The sequence below is a fragment of the Musa acuminata genome, chromosome BXJ1-10 (assembly GCF_036884655.1).
Source record: "Musa acuminata AAA Group cultivar baxijiao chromosome BXJ1-10, Cavendish_Baxijiao_AAA, whole genome shotgun sequence".
Taxonomy (NCBI): domain Eukaryota; kingdom Viridiplantae; phylum Streptophyta; class Magnoliopsida; order Zingiberales; family Musaceae; genus Musa; species Musa acuminata.
In genome coordinates, this window is record NC_088336.1 from 30,718,122 (window position 1) to 30,745,572 (window position 27,451).

The 27,451-nt window shown below is 37.2% G+C and overlaps 4 protein-coding genes and 1 long non-coding RNA gene across 8 annotated transcripts; 3 read left to right on the forward strand and 2 right to left on the reverse strand.

Annotated features, from left to right (window-relative positions):
* Nucleotides 1–2,121: 2,121 nt before the first annotated feature.
* On the forward strand, nt 2,122–6,249 carry LOC108951507 (uncharacterized). The gene is made up of 4 exons (XR_010480273.1): nt 2,122–2,345; nt 5,275–5,370; nt 5,465–5,652; nt 5,763–6,249. It is a non-coding gene; the product is annotated as an uncharacterized LOC108951507 (long non-coding RNA).
* Nucleotides 6,250–6,934: 685 nt separating this feature from the next.
* On the reverse strand, nt 6,935–8,238 carry LOC103969100 (probable E3 ubiquitin-protein ligase RHY1A). The gene is made up of 3 exons (XM_009382529.3): nt 7,865–8,238; nt 7,671–7,768; nt 6,935–7,586 (listed from the first exon to the last, which is right to left on the reverse strand). The coding sequence occupies exons 1-3, from the start codon at nt 8,009–8,011 to the stop codon at nt 7,271–7,273; spliced, it is 561 nt and encodes a 186-aa protein (XP_009380804.2). The 5' UTR covers nt 8,012–8,238; the 3' UTR covers nt 6,935–7,270.
* A 1,753-nt stretch (nt 8,239–9,991) lies between these two features.
* On the reverse strand, nt 9,992–14,597 carry LOC135596141 (1-(5-phosphoribosyl)-5-[(5-phosphoribosylamino)methylideneamino] imidazole-4-carboxamide isomerase, chloroplastic-like). Its single transcript, XM_065087988.1, has 7 exons — nt 14,306–14,597; nt 14,019–14,229; nt 13,594–13,679; nt 12,828–12,929; nt 11,727–11,860; nt 10,806–10,854; nt 9,992–10,343 (listed from the first exon to the last, which is right to left on the reverse strand). Exons 1-7 carry the CDS (start codon nt 14,483–14,485, stop codon nt 10,158–10,160), a joined length of 948 nt encoding a protein of 315 aa, XP_064944060.1. The 5' UTR covers nt 14,486–14,597; the 3' UTR covers nt 9,992–10,157.
* A 979-nt stretch (nt 14,598–15,576) lies between these two features.
* LOC103969740 (uncharacterized) lies at nt 15,577–18,022 on the forward strand. Of its 2 annotated transcripts, none has more exons than XM_018819333.2 (2): nt 15,577–16,884; nt 17,497–18,022. In XM_018819333.2, the coding sequence occupies exon 1, from the start codon at nt 15,650–15,652 to the stop codon at nt 16,859–16,861; it is 1,212 nt and encodes a 403-aa protein (XP_018674878.2). In that variant the 5' UTR covers nt 15,577–15,649; the 3' UTR covers nt 16,862–16,884; nt 17,497–18,022. The 2 variants fall into 2 exon arrangements, with proteins under 2 accessions (XP_018674878.2, XP_064944088.1); XM_065088016.1 differs by having other exon boundaries at nt 17,504–18,022.
* Nucleotides 18,023–23,588: 5,566 nt separating this feature from the next.
* Nucleotides 23,589–25,963, forward strand: LOC135586161 (uncharacterized). 3 transcript variants are annotated; one of them, XM_065087989.1, is made up of 2 exons: nt 23,589–24,893; nt 25,509–25,963. In XM_065087989.1, the coding sequence occupies exon 1, from the start codon at nt 23,657–23,659 to the stop codon at nt 24,824–24,826; it is 1,170 nt and encodes a 389-aa protein (XP_064944061.1). In that variant the 5' UTR covers nt 23,589–23,656; the 3' UTR covers nt 24,827–24,893; nt 25,509–25,963. The 3 variants fall into 3 exon arrangements, with proteins under 3 accessions (XP_064944061.1, XP_064944063.1, XP_064944062.1); XM_065087991.1 differs by having other exon boundaries at nt 25,516–25,963; XM_065087990.1 differs by having other exon boundaries at nt 25,639–25,963.
* The last annotated feature ends 1,488 nt before the right edge of the window (nt 25,964–27,451 follow it).

The window sequence follows — 27,451 nt, forward strand, 5'->3', positions numbered from 1 at the left end:
TGGACCATCAAGTATGCGCTACTAATTCTCAAAATCCAAAATGACAGAAATCAACTCTCTTCTCACCCAGTCACAACTTATAAATGTCAAGCAGCTCAGGAACATTTTCTTTGTAGCTGAGAACAAACTTCTCCACAAATTTTGCATCTTGTATCGTTACAAGGGAATGGAACTTGTACCGTGAGGTCCATAACCCGTTCAACTTCAACATCTCCATCGATACCTAGGAATTACCCTCTTCTTCAAACTAAACAACAACAGCGTCGGCTGATGGGCGTTGCAGGAGGCATGTACCCAACTTCATAGACGAAAATTCCATCTTTCACTGCAACTCCTTCTCGGAAATAGATAAGAATTTTGGCGTTTTTCTGAATGCGGCATGGAACCCCGCCTCTAACCAACCCAAGCTTCTCATGAGCTTGATTTTGGCGTCAATGTTTTCTTTGCAGACCAGGTAGAGGACAGTGATGGTCCACATGAATAGCATCGATTCCCGGGGCATCCCCATATCCTAAGCTAGAACAACCAAAGCCCGGAGATTATCTGTTTTTTATGACGAAATATGGATGATTTCTCACGATGAGACGGATCCTTTCCTCGGAGATACCGCACATATCCCTTAAGAAGGACAGGTTGGGAAGCACCCTGTTCTCAATTCTGTGGGTCAGAAACCGACGTCGCCTCTTGATTTGACATGCTCGAGGAGGAGCTCCCTCGATCCAAACACTTCATCCCACATCTCCAACTTGGGGAGGAGGGAACGGTGGACGTCAAGGGAAATCGACAGGATGAATTCAACGAGTTCGGAGTCCGAGAAGCCCATGCTGCGTAAAGATAGAAACTTTGGGGCAAGGTTCTTCTCCACATCCCAGCAGAGGAATCCAGACAGGCTTCCAAGTTATCATCTTTCTGAGGTGCGCCATCGAAGCCCTGGGATCTCATGAAGGTGAGGACGGCATCGGGTTTCTCTGTCGATCGAAGGTGGGCTAGGGTTTTAGAGGCCTCGGCCGCCTCGGTGGGCGGAGAACCCGCAAGACTTCACCAGGTATTCGACCATCAAGCGGGTGTCAGGAGATGCGCCATCGGCTGACGACGAGGAGAAGAGGTCGCGCAGGCGGTGGAGTTGTAACAAGGGGAGGAGAGCATTCCGGCGAACTACGAAGGCGAGCGAGCATCGCGGCGCGGTTGGAAAGGAGGAGGACAGCCACAGACGGCGGCGCTCTCTTTCAACTATAGTGCGAGGTTCGTTATGCGTTACTGAGGACAAATGTGTCAAATCAAGCGTCTTAACATATGTGTGTCCTTGCTGTATTATATAATTAACAATAAAAATAAATTCTCGAAAATTTTTAATAAATTTGAGAAATTTTCGTGCAGCATTACAAATTCTTAGGGAGCACCCCATGCGTGTGAAGAACATTTTTTCTATAATAAATTAAAAAATTAAAATTTTTTTAATCTATCATCTTCATCTTACACCATCACTCACCATCCTCGTGAGGGTTGCTACTATCTATATTTACATTAACAATCTTATCCCTACATGTTTCATCTGTGATTCTTACGCGAGGAGCATAAGTATCATAATTATCATTTATAACGGACTTATTACATATAGTCATTGTCCGCATGTGCCCTTATATTATCCTACATGGGCCTATCCTTGTTTTACGGTGCAAGGGCGATCGATGGGAAGTGCAAAGCAGGCTCGATAAGAGCTAAAGGTAAAATATTTATTAAAAAATAATTTATAATTTTTTTTAAATTTGGGATGTTCCTAAAAAATTCTTTAAATTTATGATTTTTTTTTAATTCGCTCTAAAAATAATGCGTTTAAATTATTGGAAAAAGAATATATTAGTCATATAAGTTACTCTCTCTTGGGAGGGAACAGCGGGTCCCATCGTGGCTTAGACTCGGTACACCGTCGGGTATCAAGTAACGGGTAACTTTAGGACGGTTTAAAAATATATTGGAGAAACTCTTGCTCCAGGGGAATCCCGTGAAGTCGTTCAGGGGTGATATGGTCTCTCAAGACCTGACGTGGCAGAATCCACTCATCAGGACTTGAACGTTGACAAGACCGTATAAGGGTTTCACGGTCGACTCACTCTTTCTGGATTGGCATTTGCTGGTGGTTCGTTGAATGTCCCGCCCCGTCGCTGGCCGCTTCTCGCCTCGCCTCCTCCTTTCGCTCTGAATCAAGCAATGGGTTGGGGAAGCAGCTGCACGGCCCCGCGGTCGTCGCATCACCGGCCCCGAGGCCGTCCGAGGCTCCGGCTCGCGTCCTTCCTCTGCGCGGAGCGGCCACCGCCGTCGCTCCCTCCTCCACCGACTCTCGTCAGGTACTAATCTGATGATCAAGCGAATTTCCTGAAAATCTATTTGTATAGTACTAATTGTTTATCTCATATTCAAGGTGGATGCCTTGATTTCTTGCTTAAAAAGATGATAGATCATTTTTTCTTGATCTTTTGGCACTAATCTTTTTCGCTATGTTTATTTGCATTTCCTTCTTTTGTTATGACATTTGAAATACATGTTTTTTAGATCTATGGAGGGCTTTTGCCTCTAAAAGTTAGGGTTATCGTTGGGAAAGCGGATCTCTTGTGATTGAGGACTGCAATGAATGGATACATCTGACGCTTATAGGCTGCTTAACTCTCTCGTTCTATTTTGTTCACTATGTTTGTTTGGCATCTGGAGATCTTGAGGATGAATGAATTGGTGACCTAAGGTTGTTAGTAATTGAAATTGGGTAAACATGTTGATACGCTCGAGCATCGTAATTATGCATCAAGCTACGGAATAATAACAAGATTTCAAGAGTAGACATTTTCTTATAAAAGCATATATTTATATTAAGGAGGCATATAATCTGTCAAAAAAGCAATAATGGTGCTTCTGAATAGAATATGGGGGACATGAAGAGGAAGGCAGGTGAGCAAAGGAGTTGGGTTAAATTTAAGTTGTGGAATGCTGGGAGATTACAGTTCTTCAACTTCTAATGGATCTATTTCAAAGATGAGAAATATGTGTTCCTCAACTCCATAAGATGACATAGCATCACATGGGAGCTTCTCTGAAAACATTAAAAAAACATTATTGAGCTTGAGCAAAATAAGTTTCAGATTTACACCTGAAGGTGGTGGATGGATCATTTCTCAATCTAGAGAATTTTACTGTTTATTTCAATAGGTAGACACACACTTCTACATATACATATGATCAAATCATGTTACCCCCATTGAGGAAATATCAAAATAAGCTGACTATCATGCAATTACTGGATTTAAATTTGAAATGCAAGAGTGTATTTAATCACTTTTTCCAGTAGTTAATTGCATGAATCACATTATATCACAATCAATATTAAATTTAAATTCAAAGACTATTGTATTATACCAATGGCTTCAACATATACTGTGCAAACTTGATGTGGAGGGATAGGATCATATTGTGAAACATAAACCTGCTTGCGTCAAAACATGGTTGGAGGCTTGGAGGATGCATGGGACAAGGAAAAGCTTCACTTGGAATGAAGGAACATAAGGGACTAATAATTGACTAAATAATTAGTTGAAAAGGTGGATTAATAAATTTCACTCAAGATTGATGTGTGTGTGTGTATATATAAACACACACACACACACATATATATATATGAGAGTTGGGTATTCCATCACACATATATATATGATAATAGATGTGGTAGGTAATTATGTGCAATTTTTGTATTACTAACAAACAACCTATGCTTCTGAGAGTTGGGTATTCCATCTTGCATTTCGTATGAGCTTTCATAAGAGTGAATCAACCTCGTATCAAACTGTACTCTATGATGATGAACTTCAAGGTGATGGTATGCCTAACCCTTGAAGCCTATGATTTGAGGGAGAGTTTGGTTGTCTGCCAGTAGATTAGCTGCCTTCAAGCTCATTTTGCAGCAAGCAATCCGCTTGCAAATGTACAGTTGTATGTAAGAAGATGATTTTACAAAATGTGTACAAGTAACTAAACCCCTACATTTTATAAGAATTTTACAGTTTGAAATATTGAATGTTGCACTTGCGAACTGGATTACAAGTCAAAATTGGATCAGAGTACCCTCATTCTCACATTGTTCCTCTTTCTTCCTTTACTTTAGTCTGCATAACTGTTATCATCTTCTTTCTATTTAAACAATGATATCATCTCTAATATCTCAATTGCAATTAGAATTAGTAACTATACATGCAGGCATTTAAACAACTACACCTATAACTTGCAGCATTTGCTATTTGCGGACATTTCTAATTAAGAAAATCAGATGTCCTCAAAATATCCTGCAATAAATAAAATAAAATTCCAAATAGTTAATAGAAAAGATAAACCAAGATTGAAGTTTTGAGTCAGTTTATTAAAAAAAATCAAGAGATCCCGTAGCTTAAATCATCAATAGATGAAAAATAAGGAACTAGTGATCAAATAATTCTTGCCTATCCTCCATCACCATCATGCCTCTCAGTATCCAATCATTGAACGGATGGCTGAGATGCAATGGATCAGGTCTGTGGTTCAAAATATTTGGTGGACTCAGTGTCTTTCATATCCAACCATTGGAGTGATTCCAAAGGAAGCATATATATTGCATCCAAGGAGGTCCAATATGTGATCGGATTGAAAATTTTGTAGGAATTAATGTCATCTGAAAATTTCATTTTTGTTCTTGTTTCCAATAGATTTGTTGATGGATTGCATCACCAGGGTAGAATTACATAGATTATGCTGACATATCCCTATGTCGAACTTCATGTTACATCTTTTGTCACTAAGCATTTCACTTTTCGAAATAGAATTATAACTACGGGATATGGTAAGTCCTATCTAATCGAAAAAAAGAAGCAAAAGTATCGTATAAATGTCCGTTAGTTATTGTTTTTTTGTTTCAGTTGTCCTTTGTGGAATTGCTTTCAAGCGACTGGTTTTCTCTGGTCCACACCACCACAAAGATTCCTATTGTTTTCACTGGTTTTCATCACTTTACTGTTTGATGCATTATCCAATATTCCTATTGAGGGTCGTTGAAAAAGAAAGCTATTATAACTTTTGAAGTAAAGGTCAATAACAAAATCGAAGTTATTGGTGGGTGCAAACTATGCAAATCATTTCCTGAAAAAATAGGGTAAATAACCCAGATTTACCAGTGGCAAATCTTATTGGTTAAAGTGCTTTTGCAACATGTTATTTATTGCCATCATATGTAGAAAATTAATTAATCACTTCTTTTTCAAGATCAAGTGCTTTTACAGAAGTTCCAATAAAAGTTAATTCTCAGAAGAGTGCATTGGATTGAAAACCAACAAATTGCCCGCAAAAGAATGCAATCAGGTACGTTAAACCAAGGGCAAGCATGAATTGCCCTAATTTGAACTGGGGGTATATGCTGACATTGATGAGAATCTCTTTCACATCGGATGCCCAGGTAGAAGCTCCACTAGCATGCTCAAGAGGAGATTGTCCTGAAGCATGTTTCGGTAATGTTTTAGCTCAGTATAGCCACCAAACTTAATGGAGCTACAGGAGCACCAACTTGTAGATTGTACTGAAGCTCTTGATCAGGAAAACCATGAGGTGACGAAAATAAATGTCTGACATAAAGATGGACTGAAGGTAAAAAGTACAAGTCAGCTTAATGTAGATCAGCCAAGGTTTTACTTTACTTACAGATGCAGATGAGGAAATTGCAAACTAAAGAATTCATTACTGGTATTATTCTGCAGATATAACTCCAGGGCATGTTCAGACTTCGGATCGGGCCTTGGCTAGATGGCAAAGACTGAAGCATCCAACATAATTTTTATGCTTTAGGGCAGTTCCCTCCACATGGGACAGCCATGCTCATATCCATCAGCTTCAGCAGACACCTAAACCTCAATAATTCTCCCACTTGGAGTTGATGGCTATCATTTCAGAATGGGGACATACTTTACCACTGACAATACACCATCTCAATTATTTCTTCATGCTCACCTGTCTGTGTCAGTCTCAGGTGGTCATTTACATATGGCCACCTAACAACAAGAACTCTCTGAGTTAATCTCATTATTCCAAGTTAACAACTTTGGCCTATGATGATCTTGTTGGCTTACAATTTGCTCTTTGGAGAGATTTCTTGCAGATGTTAATAACAAATTATTTAGTTTATGACAGTCAAGACTGTGGCCTAGAAAGAGAAGATAATATTTCAAGTTTGGTGATCAAAGTGGGTCTTTGTCAGCCTTTGTTTGTCATGACTATGATAATGATGACATAGCTCGTAATAAATGACTTGCAGAAGAAAATGGTTGTTCTTTCTAAGGCTGATGATCATCAATCTACAGTGATATGACTAGTTTCTATCTCCAACTAAATGACAGGAAGAACATACCAAACGTACACTGGCATTGATCTATAGTTATTTTACAGGAATCATAAACAAATTCTTAAGAATTTTTAATATAACCTAATCATGGAGACTAAAAATCTAATTGCAAGATAAATCTTGTTAATTCTCTGCAAAATGGAAGTGTACCCTCAGAAAAAAAGAAAATGTTGCCGAAGATTATGATACTGACCAAATAGGTAGAAGATATATGTGCAAACATGGCTTCTCTTTCTGAGTCAAACTTCCTCTGAGATATGGAAAAAGAGAGATGCAAACTAGTCTTCATCTATTAACTTCAAATACATAAATTTGAGTTCTTTTCTTTTGCCAAAAATGAAAATTAATTTTTTTCTTGATGTTGATACAAGGAAAGAAACAAAATGGGCCGCATCTTGTCGACATCAAACATTAAACTTCATTTATTCTTCAGGGAAAAAAAAAAAGAAATCTAAAAATGCCATAAATGTAGACTTTATCCATATTTCATACTTGAAATACGAATAGTTTTGGTTATTGACCAATGCAGAATGAACAACAAGGCTGTGTTGAAATTATCAATATCTTTCTGGTAATTAAACATTTAGGATCCAGTGAAGGAATTATGACCAAAACACTTGGATGTTCAACTGGGTGTAGGAATTCTTTGTGCTCATCCTTCATCAAAATCAACACGAACATCTTAATCTTAATCTTTCATTGAAACCTACTGCTTATGTTCCACCAAACATGCGCAAGAGCAGCAGAAACTTACTGCAACTTGGATCAGTTTAGGGTCTAAACACGATGATGAAGCCTCGAGTGGCAGCAGGTCAGACCATTAATCTATTCTCGGATTACTGATTCCGATGTTATCTGCAGAAATGATCACTGAGAAACTATGGTGGTTCTGCAACATGGGCAGTGAGAGCTGCTCTCTAGCCATGGCAACACGCAGTCCCAGTGGAACCTGTGATCGCAGGGCAGGTGCACCAGTATATCGCCCGTCTCGAACTCCTCCAAGCACACCGCGCAATCCGCCTGCTCCGACGACCTCCACCCCAGCTTGCTCCAACTAAACTTCCTGCTGCTCTTCTTGGAGGAAGAGAACACCTCTCTCTGCACAGAGCCAAGGATCCTGTGCTTGTGTCCCTGGCCACATCCCTCGTTCTTGGTCTGCTTCACGCTCCCTAAGCTATTATGCCTGCAGTTAAAACAGCAGACGCAATCACAACAAACAACTCGTGTGCTAGGCAAGAAGGAGATGCACGCCGGATTCCCCACACACCTCTTGATCTGTAGTCTTGCATCCAACCTCTCCTTGGCTTCCCTTGCGACGTGTCCGAGTGCCTCGCCATGGATTTCTCTGCTCAAGGTGCTTCTTTTCTGATGAGCCACCACCACCACACCAAGTTAGCTAAAAGGAAAACGACGAACGAGGATGAACTCAATGTTCAAGAAGAAGATGAAGGTGAACTGTACCGTGGAGCTACTACTCAGATGCGCCTCATGTCCTGTTCTGTACAAGCAAAAGGATGACCTCCTCGAACTGGTGGACGAATCCACCGGACCGCCGAGATGGAAGCCCCTCCGCCGGGCGCATTCCACGCCAGGGAGCATCCCCGCCATGATCACACAGTGGTACACTCGTTGACCTCTGTACGAGTATACAACATGAAAAGGGAAGCTAAGCTCTCAGCTAGCCTTCGACTCTTCTTCAGATTCCCTCGAGAACTAATGGGGGATGCAGGAGGCCACATAAAAGAAGAACAGGTAAGGTGATGAGAGGAAGAATGATTCCGGAGGTCTTGGCAGACAAGGACATGGCGCTATCATTGAAGCTTCCAGCCATGAGAAGGACATGGCGCTATCATTGAAGCTTCCAGCCATGAGAGCAACATATACCATCGTCTGTCCCACTCTCTTCCCCCACATATAATTCAGCCTGGCTTTGGCTAAATGCAGTCCGCAATGACAAACCAATGAAGTGAGTTTTCATATGTACATTTTGATATCAGCATTTGATCAAATCCATAAACTTATATTGGTACATACATTAGTATTTAAAACCTTCGATCATATAATGTTTTGATTTGAGTAGCTGCAAACATTAATCTCAGAGATTAAATCACTACTATATCTAGGAAAATTAATTTCATACAACTGCTGTATTTGTACTCCATACTCTACTAACACTACTTTTGAGGTGTGGAGAGTAGCTACAAGGAACATCTCCAGATATATACTCTTACAATCTCACAATTTCCTCGCATAGAAATATTCACTTGACAAACCACCCATAAGAGAATTCCCAACAGAGACTAGAGTTATATCAGAGTCACATTCAATCAATTTTGGATTGGTATTCACATATCTCACCTTGGAGTCATTGCTCGGTTCCTTGGTTCTTTCCAACATTGTAACCAGTTGTCTAACTTGGTTGTTGAGGATTTCAACTGTCATGTCAATCAACAAAAAATCACAAATAATGGCAGTGCAACATACCATCGCTATATCTACTACTGTATATCTCATTAGAGAGAATCCCCATCTCAGTCAACTCTTATATTCAGTCATATGCCAATGTAGTGCTCATCTCCAGCCACAAATTCTAAAAACCATGCTAGTGAATAAAGCAAATGTAAGTTCTGGCAACATTACATTCCCTTCTTTTCTCTTTCTCTTTTATCTTTCCCTGCCACTACCTTCCCCTCACCATGACCTTTGCAGCTATCCGCCAAAAGCTCTAAACCTGGATGCCTTTAATGACATGGAGCAATTAGTAATGTGGAAGAAAGAGAAAACCAACCATGTCTTCCATGCAGACTCAGTATTACTAGGTTGCTCTCAAATTGAGGAACCATCAGGATATTGGAGAATCTAATGTCAACTTTCTGTTTAAATTCCCTCTTTACCTCAAATAGGTTTCTCAAATCAACATTCACAATATTCCCATCAGTATAACTTTTTTATGACGATAAGAATGCATTGCACTGCAAACAGGCTGCTAATAGCACAATATTTCCACACACCAAAAGCACAACCAATAAAAAAAAAACTTGCATCCATGGTAGCAAGTCTTGACTCTAACTCAATACTGCTTCAATATTTCCTTCATGATATTCTTCCCCTTCAATTCTCTTTCTAAATTTATATTTGTGATAAACTTTGTGAAGTTGTTGGGACAACTTAAACCTATATGACGGCAGTACAAATCCATAATCAACAAGTTCATTTTTAATTCAATAGAGAGAGCTCTATCATAACCTTACAAATTAGACCAGAATCAGCAAAAATATCCTTATGGTAAGATATATGCAGAATGTGAACCCAAACAAGGAATGAGTGCAACAAACATGAGGAACCACAAGAGAAATGCAATCAAATACGAACACTAAGCACTTCTAATATTTCATTTTCGTAATGGCATCTTCTAATATGTGATTCTCATAATGGCATAAGATGGGTGAATGGATCACTTGCATTTATCATCGTCAGGTAAAAGCATTAACCCATTTCATGTTTCTCACTACTCGCAACTTCGACTGTGACATGACGAGCACAATGCTTAACTTCTCCATACCACATCACAGAATGATGTCACAATCGTGAAAGCAGACAACAGAGTAACAAATTGTGTTAAACCATATCCATTACAAATACAAAAATATTTTGGAGTCTTAATAAAGACTTCACCAGAATAAAGTGCATAAATGATAAGCAGAATAGATATTCATGTGGAATCTGATTTAAAACGTTAATTTCGTGTAGAAACTCATGAAGGCTGTTGGCTTATCATCACTTGTTTGTTGTGCCAAGCAACAACTTCCTTGTATGCCATATTTCCTCCAAAAATATCCAGAGCACTGCCAACTGTGACATCAACTTGTTCCTTGCCTGCTGTTTTTATCTTCTCTAGGTCTGCCATTGTTGTGACCCCACCAGCATAAGTAACTGGAATCTAAGAATATAATAATACTTCCAATTAGGAGCAAGAATATCTACAGATTGTGATTCTTTATTAAGGATGGCCAATTGAGAACAATCAACCAAACACCATTGCAACCATGCAGAATCTCTATCATGCATATTGTTTGGGTATCAAGATACCAGATTTCTAAACAATACCAAGGAGGAATGCCGTCATATGTAATTATATCATAAACAGTGCAACCGGTAACTAATCGTAAGAAACATAGTATTTCCACAATGCAGAAATTTCATTTCTATAAAGGAACACCACCACAATATTTTGGCTACAAAAGAACGAAATATTGATAAATCAAAATAAAAACATAAATTAAGAAAATGAGTGTTCTATTCAAAGAATGATGAAATATCAAACAGCAAGGGAAATTCTTGACTAAACCTAATTGATAATTAGCACGTTAGGAGAAGTGTTGTCAGAAAATGAGTAACATACAGGTGAATAACAACCGAGTAACATCACAAGCTCCTCATCAATTCCTAGCCTGCCATAACAAAAAAGGATAAGTCAGATTATACAACAAATTATAAATTTCTCAACTCTTCACACCCACAATTTACCTTAAGTTTCAAGTAGCATCAATACAGCAGCAATAAGGTTACTTTTAAAAGTCAAGAAACACAATAAACATAAACTTAATAACCATGAGAATTGGAAGGATAAAGTCACCACTTTATTGGATGATCTGCATGCACCACAGTCGTTATTAAACTAATAAATTATCTGCAGTTAACCAAGCCCAACTAACAATTACGAGATCTTTTGAATATTGATAGTTGCTATTTGTTAACAATGTAATCAAACAGTAAAATAGGAGAGAAGACGAAATCAAGGATAAGCTATAAGTTCATGAAGTTTCAGAACACCTAACATCTATAAAAGGGAAGAGTTGAGATGAAGCGTTGTGAAAACAATGTAAAAGTATAACATGAAAATGCACCAAGCAAAAAAACATAATCCATCAAGAAAATTTGATGGTCGTCATAGGAAAGAGGCTCAAATGGTAAAATCAGATATGAGAGACAGCAAAAACATAAAGGGCTTTGACAAGCATGGCATCATATTAAAGGTTAAAGACTGACATTCAATACAGACAGATAAAAGCTTCATAAAAACTTGCCAGAAAAAAAATGGTCCAAATGTGTTGTAGAAACATAATCCCCATGCAAAAGGAGCAGTTAGTGGTTCAAGTAAGGCATATGTTATCAAGTAATTTAAATTTTAACCCACAATGCCAAGCCGAATCACTACATAATAGGAGTAACCAGAAACCCACAGTTTATTAAAACTATAAAAAATCAGACACGCAAGTAACTTCAGGTTATCAAAAAGGAAAATGAGAACCAGAGAGGCTACCTTTTCCCCTCAACATCAACCCCATGAATCAAAAATTCATCTGAATATTTGGCAAGGAACTCCAAAGTTTCCTTGTCAAGAATAACATCACTGAACTTCTGCCATCTGTCAGTAACAATGGAATACTTCCCATCCTGTGGGAGAGCAAAGGTCAAGAACAAAAGAGATGAGAAATGAAATAATTCCTCCTGAAAATAACCAATTTAACAAGTTAACAACAAGTCAAAATATAACAACAAAAATAATGTCATATTATATAACACCAAAACAAAAAAAATAAATTCAACAAGCATTGTTTTTTGACATTGAAGGACAGGAAAGAAGTGATCAAATTAGTATGTTTACTTAAGGGAAAAAAAGTGTTCAAATTTATAGTTACAGCAAATGTGCCTAAGGTAGGCCGAGTTAAGATTAGCATGCTTGGCGTATGTGGAACAACATACATGGACATCTTAAGGCTTAGATTAAATTGATGTCATGTCCTGTTGAAGGATAATTAACAATAAAACAGCAATGAAATTTGTGCATATGACAGGAACAGTTAAGACTAGCATGCTTTCCTTCAAGGTGGATACAGACACTTGCAAAGTAATCCTTAGAAAATGACAACATCTGATTTAAAATTCAAGAGTTTAAATTGATCCATGTCAACTACAAAGATACATGAAAAAGGAAAAAGATCAAGGTAAAAAAGGAAAATTGTATCAACAATATTGTTTGCATCAGTGATCCTACAAGATTTGGTAATTATTAATATGAAAAACATTAAAGCAATATATGCAATAAAAGGAATTGCTAAATATCAGAAGGGCCAAAACATAGTTCAAATTTGACATAATAGAAGCATGATCAGATCTAACCAGAAGGAATGTAGGAGAAGAAAGGGATGCGTGGACTCAAAACCAAGAAATTTCATCATTTTGCAACTGAAGTAAATGGTTCTATAACCAATTGTAAAACATAAGAGAAACATAGAACCTTATCAGACAGCAAGTTTCACATCCTACGATACGGTCACATCTCCAAAATCAGAACTTTACTGTAGACATCATCAATTGCATACAAGTCCATGCTACAATTACTAGCAAAGAAATAGTATACCTTCTTTCTGCAGCTAAGATCCAACACAAGTCTATCCTTGCCAATCATATTGACAAGATGTTTAAGTCGCTCAGGGTCCATCTTCCCATCGCTGAAAACATACTGTGAAAGAGTAACAAGTATTGGTGGTTCAGTACACAATTTTCAACAGACAAAGTGCCTGCATAACGGCAGCTGAATTCTTAAGATTTTGGAGGATCAGGAAATTGAGGTTGTCCCCCAACTTTGCCACCTATAGTTTCAGCTCCTAATTATTTTTATATGTTTATAAAAGTGAGAAAGTAGCTCTTGGTATCAGAATTCAACACATATAAGCATATAATAGAACTAGTAATCAAAATATGATGTAATCAACAAAAGACATAAAATCAATAAGAAATTTCTATTATATATTTTGTATATAAATAAAGCATCATCTAACAATAAACATTTCAGATCTTTTTACTATTTATACTGTGTATATATGTCAAGAGAAAGAATGAAAGACATTCTACACCAAGGAGGTGTGTCCATGTCCAAATGCACAAGGGGACTCTGGACAAGAGCCGTATCCCTTCTGATCTGTTGAATTGATAGCTATAAATAAGCCATTGAACTATCAATGTGTTACGTAAAAAAGGATGAATCAATAGAGTTCTCTTAATATTCTTTCTTTTTTCCCCTATAATCATCTTTTGACCCGGGAGTTGGTTTAGGCTTGTGAATAAGATTGGATTGCAAACATTCGCACTGCAAACATTCTACATGCAAGTAAATGAATACATACCGAGGTAACAATCACATGACTTGCCCCTTCTTCAAGATAATTCATGGCATTATCTGCATTGATCCCACCTCCAACTTGCATACCACCTATAGTTACAATTCAACAAAGCAAGAAAACATTAAAGTAGAAACTTGAATTCGAAAAAAAGAAGAACTACAAAGAGAAAGGAAAAGACATGACTTCAATGATAATGCGTCAAATCTTTATGTCGACCCACATAAGTCTCCAATTTGGCAAGATGGACATTGATGAAATGGACGTAGAAGGAACTGAGGAAAGCAAAATTCATAAATTTGAAGAAGACAATTTATTAAAGCAAAATTATGCACTTATACCATGTTAATGAACCGTAACAATGTGAACATACAACAAAATGCACATTTACACACGAAGGATAAGATACCTATGGATGATCACGAAGTTACCAGGGTAAGCACGAAGGGCCTCGAAGGCCGCAGATTGGCTTGCGGCGTCGGCGCCAAGCATTATGACATGGCCACCCTTGAGCCCGTCCTTCTTGTACAGATTCGCAAACTCTACCGGCGACTTATCCGACTCGAAGTTGGTCACCAGGTCCGACGCGCCGCCGTCTGTCGAATCACGAAGCGTGGATCCCACGATTTGTTTCACTTTACCCTACCACTTTGGATCTCGTTCTACTCAGCGGTGCCAAGAGAACCCGAGGAGAAAGCAAGAGAAGAATGCGCAGTACCTTGTGGATGTCGATGCAGGGGCGGAACCGGACGGTACAGCTGATCGAGCGAGGCTTGCTGTGCTTCCTCCCCATCCTCCAATGGCTCGCGGGGTGGGAAGAGGACAACGGGTTGCGAAGAGGGATCGGGGTCGAAGGAGACGACCGGAGACTAGGGAGCCTGCGAGTAATCAGTGGCATCCCTTCGGGTGGAGCTGCGTTGAGGTGATAGGAGGTGGTGGCGGACGCGGGCGGCGTAGCGGCGTAAGTGCGGGGGTTGGGGCGGCGATACCAGCGATACCACCGAACAATGTGATCAAGGGGATACAATTTTGATCAAGACCGTTCATTTCTATAATAACGGTCGGATGCTCATCCTCAACTCCGTCCCGCGTGGTGTTTACTGTGCAAGCATGATCCAATTCCGTGGCGCTTTGAGACGCGTGCACGATATAGATTGATGCCTCGAGATTCGTGTCGTGAAATGTGTTGTGCTTTAATTAACAATATATTAATGTACAGTCAAAGTTAACTAAAATATATGTTAAGCATTATCAACTTTAATCAAGCATTTTTACTATATTTTTATATGTCATAAATATTAATTAAGGCATATTAATCCAGACAAAAGAAATCAACACAAGATCTTTTTTTCACTTTGGCAATAAATAATTTTATATTTTAAAGTGTGAATGATAAGGATGAATTTTCAAAAAAAAAAGGTTTTTTTTAATAGCACTTTCAATTTAAAAAAAATTCATATAACGTATTTTTATCGTGTGAAAATATCATTTTCATCTCATAACATATAATTTTTTTGTATATAGGCTTAGCTCAATCGCATCTCCACTTATGTTTTGGATTTGGCCTTTTCTCTTTCTATCGAACTTGATACTATCTTTTTTCTCTACCTATTCTTATGCTTTTTCTCTTATCAGTGATTATAACGTGTAAAGTTGATCCCTTCTTTCTTGTGCAAGAGTCATGACAAGAATAATACGACTAGAAATAAGATAGAGTAGAGGCATACATGCGTATACGCATATAAAAAGTAACAGTAAATAGTGGTAAGATGATTATTCTTTAAAAAAAAATTATATAAAATTTTTAAAACTTAGAGCGTTCCACGAGACAAACCTGAAGTTAAATAGTCAAAATTCGTCCCAAAATCAAAATTATTTTCTTTAGGAAGTGTGTTTTTCTAAAAAAGAAAAAAATTATATAAATATTTTAAGATCATTTTATCCATATTTTTTATATACACAATTTATTCCTCTAATTTTGTATTTCTTGTGCATAGCGAAGGTTGCACACGCTGCATATAGGAATTAGGGTTTCGCTTGGGGTGCTCGCTTCTCTCCTACAATGGCGGCTGCCACGCTCCACTCCGTACTCCGCCGCAATAGCCTCCTGCCCTTGTTCGAAACCCGCCGCCTTCGAGATCTCCTCTTCTTCTCCTCCTCTGTCGACCGTGCCACCGCCGTATGCGGCACCACATCTCCAGATCCCCACTCCATGGTGGAATACCTCGTGAACTCCTGCGGGTTCTCTCCCTCCGAGGCAGCCATGTTCTCTAAACCCCTCGCGCACCTCCGATCCACCGAGAAACCCGACTCCGTCCTTAACTTCATGAGATCTCAGGGCTTCGATGGCGCCGCTATTAGGAAGGTGATATCTATGAAACCCAATTACCTATGCTACAACGTGGAGAAGAACTTGGCCCCGAAGTTTCAGTTCTTACGCGATTTGGGCCTATCGGAGTCGGATATCGCCGATGCCATCCTGAAGAACGATTTCATCCTGCGCCTCGACGTTCACCGTTCCTTGATCCCCAAATTGGAGATGTGGGAAAGTCTCTTGGGATCGAGAGAGCTCGTTCTCAAGCATCTCAAGAAGACAAGATGGTTTTTCTCCTCCAGCGTTGAGAAGACGTTGCATCCTAACCTAAAGTTCTTGAGGGATGAGTGCGGCATTCCTGAAGAAAGGGTCTCTGTCGTCTTGAGAAGTCACCCACAATTAATCTCACGGAAGCCAGAGTCTCTCCGAGCTTTGGTGGCGAGAGCCGATGAGCTGGGGATGCCACGGCAATCTCGGATGTTCGTGCGGACACTTGATGCTCTCTTCATGGTAAGCAAAGAAAGGTTCGAGGCCAAGGTCGAGCTCATGAGGAGCTTCGGGTGGTCGGAGTCGGAGTTTTCTTCTGTAGTCAGGAAAGTACCCACCTTCTTATGCATCTCCCTCGATATGATGCGCAGAAAAATGGAATTTTTTATCAATGTAGTCGGGTACACCCCTTCCTTCATCGCCTCCCAACCAACTATCTTGCTATATAGTCTGCAGAAGAGGGTCATTCCTCGGTTTCATGTGACGGAGATGTTGAAATCGAAAGGATTGTGGACTGGACAATGCAAGTTTTTATGGATTCTCATAATGTCAGATACCAAATTCATGGAGAAGTTTGTTCTCCCTCACAAAGAAAATGTCCCTGAGCTGCTTGATATTATGAGAGTTGCTGGCGCGTGTAAAAGAAATGATACCTTTCATTTGGCATCGGAGGATGAGAAAGGGCTTAACTGATTGTCTGATTTGTGACGACGAAGGTAGATTATTCCCCTAATTTGAGATTTTGGAAATTTTATGCAAAGAACTTATATAAAGGTGTATTGAGGTGTGGGATATTTCTTTTATGACAAGCTAGATTTGCATTGATTATAAATCAAATTTGTTCTGTCTTACTGATTGTTAGCTTAAATTATTTCCTGATTTTCTTTGGCGTAGTATTGTTGGTTTGTATGTAAACTGCATGTTCTAAAAATTCTACCTAACAGTCCAACTGATATGACCTTTGGATCTATCGAAGGGACTTTTGGCTTTTGTCCAAATTAATTCCAATTCCAGATTGGTTTTTGTTTGGGTAAGTCTTGAAGAGTCATATTTCAGATCAAGTTATGCAGTAAGTATATACAAAATATCACCAAAGATCACAAGAAATTGTTGAGTGGTAGTTGCTCTAATGATTTAAGTGGCTGAAAAACACTTAAACGCCAAAGAGTTGTTTCTGTAATTTGTTTTTAAATGAGTCATCAACCAATATATGGATTTGGATATATCTAAGAAGGTGTTATCTCTTGTCAGTGGAGGCTTCTTTGCAAACTTATTTATTTATGTACTAATTGGAATATTCAAATTTGATTGATGCATTGTAATATTAGTATGCAGTGGCTTCAATGGAATTTCAAAGACCAGTTGCACTGGGTTGATCAGGAGTCACCAGCTCTTCTGAAATGTCTTCAACCTCCTTTGGAATTGCTAAAGCTTTTCTCGCATCAACAAACTCTTGCATGCCTCCATAGGCTTCTGCTCGTCCACTCTTTGTGATTCCAGGTGCAGATCTCTTCATTCTTGGAGTTCATTCTTGGATTTGGTGGATGCAACCATCATCATAGCTGAAGCTTCTGCTCTACTTGAAAGCTTTTAGATGGCTGCACAACTAAATTTCTCCAACATCTGAATCGAACTAATTCCCTTGAGTTAGTCGATTCGCTGGTTCCTTCAGAATATTTTGGATGTCATTTTATTTCTTATTTCAAGTCTTTATGTTGTCAATGTGGTCCATGTTTCCCGCACGGCCCATTGGCTAGTCAATCTAGGAAGGGCTGTAAATTCTCTGTTTTTTTGGGTCTTGTAATGATAGATCAGTTTAGCTCAGTATCTAATCCGCTTTAATCTTTATTGAAATTTCTCCTTTTTTGGTAAAAACAAAACAAAAACTCTAACATGTAAGCTCAGAAGGTGACAATTAAATGTGTATTGCAACATCCTGTAATTGGCTTTAGTTCTTGTTGTAGAGTTTATGAACATTTACATCACTAGTATTTCAGATTTATGCACACTATCTTGTCCCGTTTCTCAACCAGTGTTTTTCTGGCTATCCGTGCCTTTTTGCATGTATTCAGTATCTCATTTCAGATAGGATCATTAGATCATCACTCATCTCTATCAATGCGTGAATTGTGTTTTGAATTTTGATATCAGTTTTATGTCAACACAAGTCTCAATTTTGGTCAGACATACACTAATGAAATGAATATATGGAAGGAAGGAACTGAAAAAAGTAGAATTCATAAATTTAAATAAGACAAGGAATCAAAGCAAAATTATGCACTTATATATCATGTTAATGAACCGATGCAACTCATAAATTTAAATAAGACAAGGAATCAAAGTAAAATTATGCACTTATATATCATGTTAATGAACCGATGCAACGTAAACATACAACAACATATGCATTTTCAAACAAGGATAGGGTATTTATGGATGATCACGAAGTTGGAATGTATAGATTGATGTCTTCAGATTAAAATGTGGCCTGCTATAATTAACAAATGTTATGTTACAGATATAGTATATTGATGTACAGTCAATTTTAATTAAATATCATATAATCCATCATCAACTTCAATTGAGCTTTTTTTTTTTTTGAATTTTTACGAGTCATAAATACTATTCAAGGCATATTAATTTAAACAAAAGAAATCAAGGCATATTAATTTAATTTTGATATAAATAATTTATTCCTATAATTTTAATCTCTTGTGGATAGCGAATGATAGTTGTTGCAATTATGATGCTCCTTTGGCTCTTCTTTATTCTGAAATGATTGTTGCAAAGCTTGTCTTCATCCTTAGTCACGATGACTTCCTATTCCTATTCGAAACTTATCGCTTTCGAGGTTTTCTTTTATTTTTTTTACTTTATCGTCGATTGATTATGATCATATTACATCAAATTAGCTGAAAAGATAAGGACGAATGAGGATGAACTCAACGTTTAAGAAGAAGAAGATGAATTGTATCATGGAACTACCACTCAAATGCGTCTCATGTCCTTTCATGTACAAGCTAAAGGATGACCTCCTCAAACTGGTGAGTGAATCCATTAGACGATCGATACGGAAGCACCTCTACCGGGCGCATTCCACGCCAGGGAGCATCCCCATCATCATCAAACAATAGTACATCTGTTGACCTATGTATGAATATACAACATGAAAAGGGAAACACTTAGCTAGCCTTCAACTCTTCTTCTTTCTCCCTTGAGAACTAACGGGGGATGCCGAGTGAGATAATGGGGGATGTAGGAGGCCACATAAAGAAGAGCAGGTAAGGAGATAGAGGAAGAATGATTCTGGAGGTCTTGGCAGTCAAGAATCATCCCTGCTTTAGCTCAATACATTCTACAATAACAAACCAACAAAGTGAGTTTTCATAGGTACATTTTGATATCTGTATTTTGATATCCATGAACATGCATTGATACATACATTAATTGTTAGGATCAGAGCGACACTAAGAGGGGGGGGGGGGGGGGTGAATTAGTGCAGTCGATTAAAACTTGTAAGTTTGAAAACGACTTCGCAAATGCGTAGAGATTTCAATTCGACAATAAATGACTTGGAGAAAGTAACTCGAGTAAAGTGAGAAGATGAAAATCGAAAGCTTGCTGCTATGTAAATAACGGTTTCAGAAAGGTAAATACTCACACATTCAAGGAACACACCAATTTAAAGTAGTTTGGTCAAAATAATCTACATCCACTTGGGAAGCCTTTTTCGATAAGGCTCTCAACTTCCACTAGTAAATCACTTTAAAGGGGAAGGACAAATACCCCTCTTACAACCTTTTACAAGTGGTTCATACTTTTACATATTTTCAAAAAGGAGGGAGGTGAACACTTAAGCTATTGAAAACAAGACTTGCTAAAGACTTTCTTAAGGCTTTTTCTCAATTTATAACTTCTCAAAAGGTTGTGTCCTCTACTAAGAATTGAGGGGTATTTATAGGCCCCAAGAGGATTCAAATTTGGGCTCCAAATTTGAATTACTTTTGGGTTTCCCGGTGCTGGCGGTGCCACTACCTGTCAGTGTCTGACACTAACAGTGTACTAGCGGTGCCACCGCTCAGTTCAGCGGTGCCACCGCCCGATCTCTCGGGTTCTGGGCGGTGCCACCGCTCGTCCTTACAGGTCATTGGTTGGGCTCCAAATTTGGCCCAAACCAGTTCATATTAGGGCCTAGTTGGCTCCTAACCAGGTTATAGGATTAACTCTTAATCCTAACCCAAATTACATGCAAACTACGAGATTAAGACATAGTCCTAAGCAGGTTTTTAACCGGCAACGTCGAGTTTCCTTCCGGTGAGCTTTCCGACGATCTTCCGGTGGACTTTCGATACACCCTCGGATTTCTTCCAGCGGACTCCCAACAAGCTCCCGATCTTGTGGCGAGTTCAGCGAGTCTTTAGCAAGTAGTCGAACCTTCTCGGTGATCTCCACGAACCTCCGACGATCTCTTCGACGGACTTCCGAAAACTTCGACAAGTTCCCGATTTCTTATCGGTTGGTTCCGGCAACACTTCCGACGAATCTTCGGACTCTCGGCAGACTCTCGAACACCCATCGAACTTGACTCCGGTAGACTTGCTTTATGTCTTCAAGCTATCGTAGTTAATCCTGCATACTTAAAACAAAACTTCGATCGAGACAATTAATCATAAGTAATTAATCAAGTTGTCCGGTATGTCATTGGTCCCTCGACGCTTCGTCCGATTCTTCGGCGCATCATCCTCTCTTGTGGTCTATTGCCTAATCGGCTAGTTGACTATGTAACTTCGATATCCTTGGCGCAATACCCGCTCTTCTTGGCCCGATGCCCGAATCCACGGCCCGAAGCCTTCTGTCGATACGTCGACCGATCCACCGGCCCGACGTCCAATCTTCTGACATGTTCCTCTGGCCCAACATGATTTTTCTGGCTTTAATTGTCTCATCCTGATCGAAGCATCCTACGTCACTCAAAACGCAGATTAAATCATAAACACACATCAAGTGGTTTCATCATCAAAATACGAGATTCAAAATTAATATCTAAAACCTTTAATCATAAAATGTTTTGATTTGAATACCTGAAACTCGAAAAATTTTATGAAATAATAATCTCATAAATTAAATCACTAGAAAGGTTACTTTATATGACTATATCTGTTCTTCGTACTATGCTACCATACAACTTTAACGTAGAGAAACAACAACCAACATATGCATATATAGTTTTATGATCTTAACTTAAGAGTTAAATCATGACAACATAATATAGATCATATAAATCGAGTCATATATAATCACATGGATTGAATTATACTTATCACAGAAGTTAAATTATATTTGATTTAAATTATATTTGATTATATGAGTTAAGTCATTTCTAACTATATAAGTTTGGTTATATATAATCACATTTGTTAAGTCATACTTAATCACATGAATTGGATCATGTCTAATCATGAGCTAAATTATGTTTGATTACATCGAATGGATTATGCTTAGTCATATGAGCTGAGTTATACTTAATCATATGTGCTAAGCCATAACTACCAAATAAGTTAGACAATCCTTGATCGCATAAGATGAGTTATGTTTAACCACGTAAGTTAGATCGTACTTGATCACATAGATTGAGTTATGTCTAACTACATATATTATATTATATTTGACTAAATAGATTGTGTTATTTTGAACCACACGAGTTGAATCATACTTATCACATAGATTGAGTAATACCTAGTCACATCGGTTAGATTGTACTTAACCACATAGGCTAATTTGGTCAATCAACTTAACTAAGGTTAAATATCTAATTTAACTCGTACTTGTTCAATTAGATTTTAATATTTTAAAAAATATTTTTAAAATATTATAAAATAATAATTAACCATAAATCTATTATTTTTCATAAATTAACTAATTTAGATTTATGTTCCAAATTTAAAAGTAATTAAATCATAAAAAAATTCATGCTTAATTATTTAAAACATAAATATACTTTCAATGATCATTATTTATTAATTATAAAATTTTTAAATAAAATTTTTATTTTTATAACATATAAATTAAAATAATTCTAATATTAAATATTTTTAAAAATATAAATAAAAAAAATCTACTCTCCTCCTCCTATCATTTCCTCTTAGAACCCTTCCCTCTCGGAGCTAGGAACGAGGAAAGATGAGCTTGAGCTCTCCATAAAAGATAAATAATAATTTTAATAATTTTCTTAATCATATTATATAAATAAAAATATTAATTTAAATAAAGTAATACATGATTTAAAGTAATTAATTGGTGTTAGAAAATTATCGATGATTACAAAAGTCATGACTTTATTGGATGACCTGCATGATTATTAAACTAATAAATTATCTGCAGTCAATCAAGCTCACCTAACAATTACAAGATCTTTTGAATGTTGATAGTTGCAATTTGTTAACTATGTAATCAAACAGAGAAGACAAAATCCAGAATATGCTACAAGTTCCTGAAGTTTCAGAATACCTAACATCTATAAAGAGGGAAGAGTTGAGATGAAGCATTATGAAAACGATGTAAAAGTATAACATGAAAATGCACCAAGGAAAAAAAATAATATAATTCATCAAGAAAAATTCAATCATAAAAGGTTTTCTTTCACATGCATGCATGGCAAACAAAAAGGTTCAATTGTGGTTTTAAAAACATAAATTGCCATGCAAAAAAAAAAATAATAATGGTTCAAGACATATCTTAATAAGAGCAATTTAACTTTTAACCCACTAATCGTGCAAGTCGAATCACTACTGTTAGGACTAATTAGAAACCCATAATTATTGAAATGTGTTACTTAAAAAATCAGAATAACTCCGATCACCTTTTTCCACATAAATCACCTTTTCTCCCGTAAATCAAAAATTTATTTCTAATATATCTTTCCGTCACTAAGAATAACATCATTAAACTTCTACCATCTATCGGTAACAATGACATACTTCCTATCTGCATGAGACCAAAGGTCAAGAACAAAAACCTAAGAAACCAAATAATTATTTCTTAAAAAAATTAATTTAATAAGTTCATCATATTAGTTTGACGGATGGGTCTAATATGTGGGTTATCTTATAGATCGAGTCTGTACACTGATTGATTTCAATTTTAATCATAAATAATTTTTTTTTAATTTTTAATTATACTATCATTAAATTATAATGAAAACATCTGAGTGTATTATTAAAACATAATATTAGCTTAAAATATTGAATATCTATTTTATAAATTTTATTCACAAGAAAAAAATTAAATAATTATACTTAAACTGAAAGATTTGATTACAAATGAAACGGTCAAAATAGTATCTTGTAGATCACTTTATCTATTTTTTGATATAAATAATTTATCCTTTAATTTTGTATTTCTTGTGCTTAGCGAAGGGTTATACACACTGCAGATAGAAGCGGTTGTTTGTCTTAGGGTGCCGCTGCGACTGCTCTCTTTCGTCCCACAATGGCGGCTGCGACGCTCCGCTCCGTACTCCGCCGCAATAGCCTCCTACCCCTGTTCGAAACCTGCCGCCTTCGAGATCTCTTCTTCTTCTCCTCCTCTGTCGACCCTGCCGCCGCTGTAGGCGTCACCACATCTCCTGATCCCCACTTCACGGTGGAATACCTCGTGAACTCCTGCGGGTTCTCCCCCTCCGAGGCAGCCAAGTTCTCTAAACCCCTTGCGCACCTCCGATCCACCGAGAAACCCGACGCCGTCCTTAACTTCATGAGATCTCAGGGCTTCGACGGCGCCGGTATCAGGAAGGTGATATCTTTGAAACCAAATTACCTATGCGTGAACGTGGAGAAGAACTTTGCCCCGAAGTTTCAGTTCTTACGCGATTTAGGCCTATCGGAGTCGGACATCGTCGATGCCATTCTGAAGAACCCTGCCATCCTCTGCCTCAAAGTTCACCGTTCCTTCGTCCCCAAATTGGAGATGTGGAAAAGTCTCTTGGGATCGAGAGAGCTCGTTCTCAAGCATCTCAAGAAGACAGGAAGGTTTTTCTTCTCCAACGTTGAGAAGACATTGCATCCTAACCTAAAGTTCTTAACGGATGAGTGCGGCATTCCTGAAGAAAGGGTTTTTCTCGTCTTGAGAAGTCAGCCACAATTAATCACAAATAAACCAAAGTCACTCCGAGCTTTGGTGGCGAGAGCCGATGAGCTGGGGGTGCCACGGCAATCTCGGATGTTCCTGTGGACACTTAATATTCTCCAGAGGGTAAGCAAAGAAAGTTTCGAGGCCAAGGTCGAGTTCATGAGGAGGTTCGGGTGGTCGGAGTCGGAGTTTTCTTCTGCTGTCAGGAAAGCACCCTCCTTCATAGGCATGTCCCTCGATACGTTGCGCAGAAAAATGGAATTTTTTATCATTGTGGTCGGTTGCACCCCTTCCTTCATCGCCGACAAATCATATCTCTTGCTATTTAGTCTGCAGAAGAGGGTAATTCCTCGGTTTCGTGTCACAGAGATGTTGAAATCGAAAGGATTGTTGACTGGACAAGCCAAGTTTACATACATTCTCCAATTATCAGATACCAAATTCTTGGAGAAGTTTGTTCTCCCTCACAAAGAAAATGTTCCTGAGCTGCTCGATATTTTGAGAGTTGAGGGCGTGTGTAAAGGAAAATGATACCTTTCATTTGGTATCGGAGGCTGGGAAAGGGCTTAGCTGATGGTCTAATTTGCCAACGACGAAGGTAGATTATTCCCTAATTTGAGATTTTGGAAATAGAATGCAAAGGGCTTATCAAAAGGTGTATTGAGGTGTGGGATTTTTCTTTAATGGCAAGCTAGATTAGCATTGATTAGAAATCAAATTTGTTCTGTCTTACTGATTGTTAGCTTAAATTAGTTTCTGAATGTCTTTGGCATAGTATTGTTGGTTTGTCTGTAAACTGCATGTTTTAGAAATTCTACATGACAGTCCAACTGAGATGACCTTTGGATCTATTGTAGGGACTTTTGGATTTTGTCCAAATTAATTTCAATTCTGGATTGGTTTTTGTTTGGGTAAGTTCTGAAGAGTCATATTTCAGATCAAGTTATGCAGTAAGTATATAGAAAATATCACCAAAGATCACAAGAAATTGTTGAGTGGTAATTACTCTAATGATTTAACTGGCTGAAAAAAACTTAAACACCAAAGAGTTGTTTCTGTAATTTGTTTTTAAATGAGTCATCACCCAATTTATGGATTTGGATATATCTAAGAAGGTGTTATCTCTTGTCAGTGGAGGCTTCTTTGCAAACAAACTTATTTATTTATGTTGTAATTGGAATATTCAAATTTGATTGATGCATTGTAATATTAGTATGCAGTGGCTTCAATGGAATTTGAAAGACCAGTTGCACTGGGTTGATAAGGAGTCACCAGCTTTAGTGCTAACTATGCTCTCATCATCATAGCTGATGCTTCTGCTCGTCCACCCTTTGTGATTCCAGGTGCAGATCTCTTCATTCTTGGAGTTCATTCTTGGATTTGGTGGATGCAACTTGTCATCATCCTAGCTGAAGCTTCTGCTCCACTTGAAAGCCTTCAGAAGGCTGCACAACTAAATTTCTCCAACATCTGAATCGAACTAATTCCCTTGAGTTAGTCGATTCGCTGGTTCCTTCTTTTATTTCTTTGTTCGAGTCTTTATGTTGTCGATGTGGTCCATGTTTCCCGCATCATGAAAGGCGTGGTCCATTGGCTAGTCAATCTTGGAAGGACTGTAAATTCTCTATGTCTTTTTTGGGTCTTGTAATGATAGATCAGTCTAGCTCAGTATCTAATCCATTTTAATCTTTAATGAAATTTCTCCTTTTTTGGTAATAATTTTGTATTTTTATAAAGATACAAAATCATATAAATATTTTGTAGATCACTTTATCCATAATTTTGATATAAATACTTTATTACAGTAATTTTTATTTCTCATGCATAGGACAGTTATTCGAATTATGATACCTCCTTTATCCTAGAATGTTATTCGAATGATAATCTCTTAAAATCCGTCTCCTCCTTTCACCATGATAATCTCTTAAAATCCGTCTCCTCCTTTCACCATCCTTTCACCATGATAATAATCTCTTAAAATCCGTCTCCTCCTTTCACCGTGATAATCTCTCAAAACTCATCTCCTCCTTTCGCCATGATAATCTCTCAAAATCTATCATCTATCGCATTCGAGGTCTCCTCTTCATTTACTTTATCGTCGATCGATCAAGATTACTTTCTCATCGATCGATCAAGATTACTTTATCATTGATCGATCATGTTTAGATCTAATTAGCTAATAGAAAAACGATGATTGAGTTTTGCCTAATTATGTGTTGGATTATACCTAACCACGTTGACTAGGTCATACTTAGTCACTATATGTTGGTTTGGTTAATCAACTTACGTTAAATCCTTAATTTAACTCATCTTATTAAATTATATTTTTAATATTTTTAAAATATTTTAAAATAATAATTAACCTTAAATCCATTCTTTTTCAAGAATTAACTAATATGGATTCATAATTTTAAATTTAAAACTAATTAAATTATACAAATTCATACATAATTTTTTTAAACATAAATATGTCTAATTAAATAAATTATAATAATTATTAAATTAACTAATTATTTTACCATCATTATTTATTAATCATAATATTTTAAAATTAAAATATTATTTTGCATCATATTAGTTAAAAAAAATTATACTATTAAATATTTTAAAATATAAATAAAAAATGATAATAAAAAAAATAGAGAATCCTACTCGTCCTTGCAATCCTATCCTCAAAAAAGAATTTTCTTAATCCTCCATCTAACTTTTAAGCTGGAGGAACGAGGGAGGAGTAGAAGACGAACTCTTCTCGATTGTAATATTAATTTTACATTATTCACACACAAAAATAAAATTTAAAATGTTTACCTTCTAAGAATCATATCATTCATTAGGAAATAAATTAATTAATAATTTAATAAACTGATAAAATTCTTAATTTATTCACATAATTAAAAAATAATAATTAGTTTAAAGTATACTAAATTAATTAATTAATTAATATAAATAAATATATGATTAATAATAATTAATTTATGTTAAGAAAAAAAATCTATGATTACAAAAATCATGACTTTATTGGATGATTTGCATGATTATTAAACTAATAAATGATCTACAGTTAACCAAGATTACCTAACAATTACAAGATCTTTTGAATATTGATGGTTGCAATTTGTTCACTATATAATCGAACAGGGAAGATGAAATCTAAGA